Source organism: Plasmopara halstedii (assembly GCF_900000015.1).
Source record: "Plasmopara halstedii genome assembly, contig: Scaffold_287, whole genome shotgun sequence".
NCBI classification, from domain to species: Eukaryota; Oomycota; class Peronosporomycetes; order Peronosporales; family Peronosporaceae; genus Plasmopara; species Plasmopara halstedii.
The window spans coordinates 194,166-202,129 of record NW_020187208.1 but is presented as its reverse complement, the minus strand read 5'-3'; the positions used below and the strand labels follow the sequence as shown (position 1 = coordinate 202,129).

At 45.1% G+C, this 7,964-nt stretch overlaps 3 protein-coding genes across 3 annotated transcripts; 2 read left to right on the top strand and 1 right to left on the bottom strand.

The window, feature by feature from the left end:
- Positions 1-2,203: 2,203 nt before the first annotated feature.
- Positions 2,204-2,509, top strand: PHALS_04925 (uncharacterized protein; the record flags this gene model as incomplete). The annotated part of the gene is made up of 2 exons (XM_024722638.1): positions 2,204-2,362; positions 2,438-2,509. The coding sequence occupies 2 exons, from the start codon at positions 2,204-2,206 to the stop codon at positions 2,507-2,509; spliced, it is 231 nt and encodes a 76-aa protein (XP_024573694.1).
- Positions 2,510-3,465: 956 nt separating this feature from the next.
- Positions 3,466-4,445, top strand: PHALS_15060 (uncharacterized protein). Its single transcript, XM_036407334.1, has one exon. It carries the CDS (start codon positions 3,667-3,669, stop codon positions 3,871-3,873), a length of 207 nt encoding a protein of 68 aa, XP_036263044.1. The 5' UTR covers positions 3,466-3,666; the 3' UTR covers positions 3,874-4,445.
- PHALS_04924 (uncharacterized protein) lies at positions 4,444-7,419 on the bottom strand (the record flags this gene model as incomplete). The annotated part of the gene is made up of 7 exons (XM_024722635.1): positions 4,444-4,599; positions 4,666-4,809; positions 4,869-5,709; positions 5,777-5,912; positions 5,978-6,305; positions 6,376-7,355; positions 7,416-7,419. 7 exons carry the CDS (start codon positions 7,417-7,419, stop codon positions 4,444-4,446), a joined length of 2,589 nt encoding a protein of 862 aa, XP_024573692.1.
- Positions 7,420-7,964: the final 545 nt, after the last annotated feature.

Below are 7,964 nucleotides of genomic sequence, written 5' to 3'. Positions count from 1 at the left end.
TAGGTCACCGACCTTTCGTTCTATACTTAGAACAAGTACGAGGTTAGCGGATCGCAATTCGCTTACTCCAAGAGTGATTACAACCTTAACCCAAGGCTAATTAACTCTTCCGTTTAAATTCAAAAACTGACTTTATTTATTTTTATCTGTGGCAAAGCCGCCTAATTTTTAATGCAAGGATTTTCCTAAATATGTATAGTAAAATCAAATACATGTATAACTACTGGCTATCCAGCCCCGTTCCGTATTTTTGTTTGGGTGTGGTCACACCATGCCCATCTGGTGTGACACACACCCCTGTTACTAGGGTATGTGTAACCCCGTTACATATTGTGTGGTCGTGCCGCCGCACAAGCTTTGCGGACCAAGTCAGACAATGGTGGTCTCGGCTGGGTCTTTGGTCGACTCACAGTGCCACCCCCAAGGAAATCTTCACGGTCATATCCAGCATGCGTTTGCCGCGCGTTTGGGAGGTCCCATCTTCCCGTCAGTGTCTCAATCAAACCAACGGAGACTCATTACGATTTACTCTTGGCGTTAGAGCCCTGCTTGTCAAGAATGGCATGGTCAGACGAGGTCCGAATCAAGGGCGACGCCCTTGTGATGCGCGTAGAGTGGCACGTTACACACTGCGGATTTACCAACTCTTCGTCGGATGTTTTTAATAATATCAAGGCTCCGATGGGGCAAGGATAGGGACACTAGACGGCGCCGAGTGCGTGTTCCCACTGGTCTCGATGAGACGGAAAGCCTCTATAGAGAGGAGACGGCGAAGCCAAATGTTATCTGCAAGGCGCAGGGCGTCTACCCTGACCCGGGGTGTGTCTACCGTAGACGTTAGCGCACAGCTATATACCTTTGTCAACGGTACGACGGGAGAGGAAGACGGCGACGTCACCTCGAGGCTGTTCCCGCGGTGAAAGCCCGTCAGGAGCTGGACGAGATTTCTTTCGAAGAGTTTGGCGGTGCCTTAAAGGCAGGCAATTAAGTCAAGGTGGACATTATTACACCGAACGAGGATATTAATTCGTCGTTGCTTCTGGATGAAGCTGTTCTGGGGGACGCTAAGTGGGTGATGAACGCACGAAGTGGGTCATTGATTCTGAAGGATGCCTCGTTTCCCACTATCCTTTGGTAAAATAAATCCAAGACGTCGTTTCGAAAGACCCGCCGTCCGGACCGAGATGTGCGTCATACGATTGACCTAGTTTCGGGAAGCAATTACTGCGTAACACGCCAATGACTCCTGCACAAAGAGTATTCGCAGGGTTTGAGTTGGGCTCACGTTGCGGTGTTGGCGCACTTCATCCTCCTCGTCATCCCATGCTGAGAAAGCAGTGTCCGACTGGTAGTCGACTTCCTCGAACTTCTCGAAAAAAAAATCCGTCACCCGGGGCGGGCGCGGTGTGCTGCGCTCGGTTGCCCAAGACTTGATATGTGCTTCTCGTGAAGCCGAGGACGTACTGTCCGGAGACGCACCCAGTGCAAAAGAAGAAGAAGAAGTGTTTTGCCCGCTGGCGGAACCAGCTAGGCTGGATGTTTTGCGTGTCGTAGACACAGGGCTCATAGAGTAGAGAATGATTAAAGTTGTTATTAAGAACGTGATGGTGCCTCAGACACGCGAGCCTCGTATGAGGCGCCCGTTGTATGTGAATTGTGGATATTACATGGGAGATAGCGTGAAGGAGTTACACGTTCCCTTGTATGAGATGGTGAATCGCACAAGATGGTTTGACTGTACATAGGTGTGGTTACACTGGTTGGTGTAATCACACAGTGCTGTGGCTACACCGTAAAACGAAGCTTCAACGTGGCAGGATTGCCAGTAGTAACGCACATTAATTAGGTTTTATATTACTAATAAGATATTACTATATCAATCAGGTATTAATTAAGAAAATCTAAGGATCAAGATATTGGTGACTCTGCCGTAATTAAAACAAATACATACAATTTCAAGTTTGAACGGGAGAGTGTCGTTACCTTGGCTAAGGTTTTAAGTATTTTTGGAGGCAGCGGGTTGCGATACGCTGCTCTCGTCCTGGTTCTTGGAAAGAATGTAGGGTCGTGACTTTACCTAAGCTTTCTCTAAGCAAAGAGCTACGGCGGCCGAAGTGGCGTTTTCCCTGCGGGAGGGAATAGCTGAGCGTCTTCACCATGCGGTGTGGCTGCAGCTTGTCGAAGTGCCATAAAGCCTGCGGAAATGGCTGTTGCATTTATCTTGACGGCTACCGTTGACCGTCGATCTGGTATGAAGTACCCCACTGAACTCACAGCGATATTCCAAACCGCTGCTGCTACAGTGATCCACCACGATACCGTTGTGGCACTCAGAAGTATGGGCTTTGATATGGAAAATATAGTCTAACGTGTGAAGGGAGATGCGGACCACTACTGTGCTTTTTCACGCCCGTCATTGACTGACTCCATCTACCAGGGTGACATGCCTTGCGTAGTTGTGGATGATCCGATGCTTAAAGCTGCAGTAGACCAAAATGACGAGCCGTGAACATGAGTTTGATCATTAGCAGAATGCTTGATCTAGCTGGAGTAACTTGCTTGTCCAAAATTTTGCGATATGAAGCCGTTTCCGAGCTGCTGTAGCGTCACTGACAATTGGAGGGATAGTGTGAATGCTGATGGCATAGGATTTGAACGAGTTTTGTCGACGGGTTATATGAAGCCAAAAAATATCACGTGGTCAATCTGAATCGTCGAGCACGAGAAAAAGATCTATACACAGATCTAGCATCACGACTTGTTCCAGCGATGCTGCAAATTATCCCAGGGTAATCTTGAGGGTGAATGCTGTAGCTGGAGATCGGGGGTACACAGTATTATCGTCTGCAAACCAATCACTGCTTCCGATGTGTTATCATCGAGCAATAATCCGCGCGACTGAGTCTTCGTTGCAATAAATTCATACAGAATATCAATTGCTAAGCATCAACGCAATAGGACAGTTCTGCCAGAGGCCTCTTGTCAAATCGTATGCCACTGATTTCTTGTCGTCGGCGATAAATTTGCGGTGGTGTCAATCAGCGAACGGGAGAAGTTGTGGTATACCAATGTGCCTTTGTCTTTTGAAGTGGGCGGCGAGAGTCAGTCACTTCTGCCTGAAACTTTTTACTAAGGCTGAAGTATAAACTTTGCAAAGTTTAAGCTCCGTACACCCAAGATTTTGTATGCATTTCAAGCTGATGGTCACCCTCAGTGAGCCCTCGATTGTATAAATAAAACACATAGAAACTCAAGGTTTTCTCGTGAAAACTCTAGTGGTCCTTGGAAGGCTTTGTATGTAGCTTTAGGGACTATTGACTTATTATCATTCAGTTTCAGAATTGCCCTCAAGGCCTCAAGTCGTTCTTCGTCTCTCCAAGTCGGGACTATTTTCCCCCTCAGCGTTCGGAATCGCTTCCTCGTTGCACAAGCGTGTGTGTTGTGTTTGAGGGACCGTTGTAGACAGCGCCCTCTTACAACAATTAATTTGTTTTTGGCATGTAGTGCCTGATGACTTACCATCTCCATGTGAACAATTGTGATCCATCACTGACTTCGAGTTTTTTTACGCCATCGCTAAACGGGTGCATACAGCACTGCTTCGGCAAATCTGCAAATCGATATATCACATAAGCCACGAAAGCTAGAGGTGTGATCTGGGCATAAATGTGCTCACAGGAGACGGACTGTCCATTTTCAGCCCATTCTGTTTTTCACTGCGTTTATGACATCATGGAAAACAAACACGAGGTTGGAAGAGCCGTCCATATTTATTTTGAATTGACATTCGTGATTCGCGTGATCAAAACTCTGCAATTCATTTGGATCATTTATCCAATTTATCGCTGCATCGAAATCGATAACTTGAGTTAAGACGTCAACGGTCGCAGACACGGAAGAAGCGTCTACAACAAAGATTAGAACGGACCAGCTACAAGTTGCAACTCAAGTCCGAGTGGCCGGAATCGAACCAGCGATCAATTGGTATCCGAGAATAATGAGCATTATATTTACGCTACGGTCAATCGCTCTACTATCGCCGTAGTAGACTTCATAGCTCTCTCGAAGTCGTTGATGTGCACTGAAATAACTCAAACTCTTTTCTCTTTGTCACTTGATGATGATATCATACGGAATGTTGAGTATGAGTTGTTCGTCATCCTGATTAAGTGCTTTTTCTTCAGTGTCAAGGCAACAACTGTATAAATCTTGCCGGTATGGCCAAGGTCTCATCGTTATTGCACTCAAGCACAGATCGCTAATCTTTTAAGCAAAAGTCAATCTCTACGTGGTTGAAGAGCTGTTCATTTTTGCATTAATCTCGAATGTGACTAATTATCCGAAAAAGTGGCAGATTGAATTTTAGGATGTGTTATGCTGTGATAAAGTAAACTTGACCATGCTTAAGATCTATCATTTTCAAACAGCTCCAAGAATGAAGTGCTATAGGTTCGCCATGTTGATGTGAGCCCTTGACTTCCAGTACAGAGCAAACGTTTGAGTCTCCAGGTGCGCTAGCTGTGAAAGTGCGTGAAGAACATCGTCTGTGCACGTAGAAGAGCGTGGATCTTCAAAAGTTGTGATCTTTAAGGCCAGGTCCTATCAAACAATGCAATGCACATGGTTAACAAATGGCACATTAGTTTCGTGTGTGTGGCCCCGAACCTCCATCAACTTTTCAAGAACTGCAATAGGCTCCGCCATTTCGCTGTAATCCAAGTATACTTTGTCGGGGTAGTCTGCTTCACTCAGTCGATTTAAATCTCCGCTGCTCCATTTGTTGATTATATCAAGCACAAGAGCTCGCATCTGCATAAATTGATTAATATCTTAGATATTAGCTTAGCTACAATGATGGGAAGACCTACTGCAGAGAGATCAGCCACGTCAGAACATTGAATCGTCAAATCAACGGATTGGGGTTCGATTTCTGAAGGTGTAAAACGTAGGAGAACAAGACTTCCCGAAAAAGCTTGTAGCATTGTCCAGAGACTCCCATGTTGTGTTCGGCAGCTGCGACGCAATCGTGGGATATCACAAGTGGGTGTGTCCAGCAGCTGACGCAGGAATGACACCATTCTCTCTATGCAATTCGTTTCAAACTTTTCATCCTCACCATCGTCCTCATTTTCATCGTCTTCAGTGTCGAAAAATGAGGGGATTGTAACCACAAAGCGGGATGGTGGAGCCATTGCCACATTAGACGACGCAATTTTCGACCATAATGCAGCGAACGATGGCGTCTTCTGAGCATGGTCAGCAAGTGCAGCCCACGAGTGCACACCAGCCCAAAGGTTCGACATCTGCGTCTCTGTCTTGCCAACTGGCATAAACGGCACATGTCGCTGACAAAAAGCAGCATGAATTTCACCTTGACGAGCTGACATTTCATCCTCGATGGGCTGACTTAGCTGTGCAAGTAGGAATCTTTTATTCTGAATCAGCGGGATAGCAAATGCGAGCAAATTGTCCTTGTGAATGGCCTGGGAGTCGATTGAGCTCGTTTGAGGATGTTGATGACATGATATTCCGTCTAGAGATAGACAAAATACCATAGAGCACGAAACCCATAGAAATCCCTGGTCTTGCTGTGCAAGTGTATCCGGATCGAGAAGAATACGCTGTTTTCCATGTGCTGCTATATTTTTCAGCGGAAATGAGTACGACGTGACTTCGCGATCGAGGGCACGCACATACAGACACAATGACCTGAATTTACGAAAATTAGCGACAAAATTTGATGGTTCACCTACGTAAGATTGATAAAGGCATTTACCATTCGTCAAGTGAGATGCTAGGGTCAGAATCAACGAAACGAAGTGAACAGGTCAATTGAATTGTGTGCCGATCCAAAAAGGTACCTGTTTTGACTACATTGGCTCTAATTTCGCTATTAACCACAGACTCGACACCTGCAAAGGCACATTTACTCAGAGCTGACATAACTATTACGAGCATCACACACGAACGAGAAAACCTGCAGCTCCGACAGCTCGAAGAATTTCCAAAGCAGAGTGCAAAGCCTTCAGGTACACGTCCATTTGCTTCGATTTTGTACGGAGATCAGAAGACTCGGCAGTGACTTGAGCAATACGATGCACAAGTTCTCGAATTTGAGACTCACTTGATAGTTTCTCGACCGCTGCTGTGTGACCACGATTCGGGACATGTTCTCGCTCGAAACAGGGCAAAATACTAGTCACTAGATCGTTTAGCGCCTTCTTGTCAAAATGTGTTGTCCGTCCTGACGCAAAGAGGATCGACATGCCACCATTACGACCATGAATTGCCAGGTGTATAATACCCTGCATGTTTCGCAAGTTTCGTGAATACATTATCGTAATAGTAACGTTAAGGTAAGATATTAGCACTTACTGATTGAAGGGGTAGTTTCTTTGTTGGGAGAGTGCATCTAGTCGTTGAGGCTGGTACAGCGTTAGAGTTTGCGAGTTCGGCTTTCGCTAAAAGATCAATACTTCGAAACATGAAAGCTGATCCACTCGAGCAAAAAATAAACACTCTCAAACTGTGCACAAAAACTATAGACTGTACCGAGCGTCCAAGCTCCAGGGTGTTCACAGCGACTGGAAAGGTCTCGAGAGCTCTGCGATCTTTCGTACTGATCACGCCAATCCTACCTCGGACACTTAAAACTAGCAGTGCATCAAATTGTTGAGAATCTACCGTTGCAATATCTTCGTTTGAACGTGGAGAACTAGTACAGAATGGGATGATTGCTTGAATGGGTTCACGCAACCGTAGAAGTGTTTCGCTGCGAATCACAGACGCATTTGCACAATCGCCGTTCGCATTCGAAAATCGTATCAATGCAAATCGCACACAACAATCAAGATCTCCCTGGAGAATAGCTGCCACATTAGAATCGTTCACTACGTCTGGAAACAAGCCACAGAGCAGCCCCGTATGGCTTACTACCCGACCAATCAAACATAAATTACAAGTAGCTTGTTCTCCTTCGATATCATCCAATTCTATTAACTGGTGACTCGGCATTTGTCGCTCAAGTGTTTCACAAGTATTTACATATAATGTGGTCGGCGTTACCATGCTCCTAAATAACGTAAGCGACAGCACTCCATTATCAGCTGGTGTGTGTAATACCGACAGCACTCCCGGCACTAAACCAATCCACCGAACACCTCCGTCATTATTCTGATCCGACGACCTTTCTAGAAAGAGCTTGGTCACCACACATCCCATCGCAGGCTGAAATTGCTTCGGCAACGTCACGAGCCATATATCGCCATTTTCAGTGGATATCAGGATCTGACAAACGCCATTTGCATTGTGTCTGCAGTAGTCTGTGACGTCTGTGATTCGCACCTTAGATATAACTACACACTAGGAGCGACAATTAATTAGACATTCTATTGTGACCAAGACATTCTACTCACCCATAAGCGATTGTTAACGAGGATATGTAATAGCGTTGAACGGATCTTGACAACTAACAAAGATGAAACTTTATCTAAAGAAATGTTTTCAAGGCTAAGAGAAAGAAGAATCGGCGACAAGTCAGTCACACCAGCTAATCGGGTCATTTGGCATGCAGAAATGCACTGCCAGCTTTTGTATTTATTTTATTATTTTGTGTCTGACATGTATTATGCAATTAAACTTTTGAGTTTGTACATTCGTAAAATTAAATACCCCTGATTTCATTTCTGATTGATCAAATAAATCGTCACTAGATATCTTATGAATCAAAATTTTATTGTCTCTTGGTCACTATATCATCCACTTTTACTTACCGTACTTCACAAAATAAAAGCCACTCAGATCACCTTTTTCTGATTTTCGTTCACCTCTTAACATTAAGGTGATTTTTGCTTAACAAAAAAATCACCACGGAGTCCGCACTCTAGTTTGGCATCATGAAGAGATGTTTGCTATCGAATCCTGCGAATCAGAAGTGGGTGGACGCCCAAGAACGCAGGAAACGT

Coding starts and splice junctions, on each gene's coding strand:
- PHALS_15060 (XM_036407334.1), top strand. CDS start 3,667: ATGTGCTCACAGGAGACGGACTGTCCATTTTCAGCCCATTCTGTTTTT.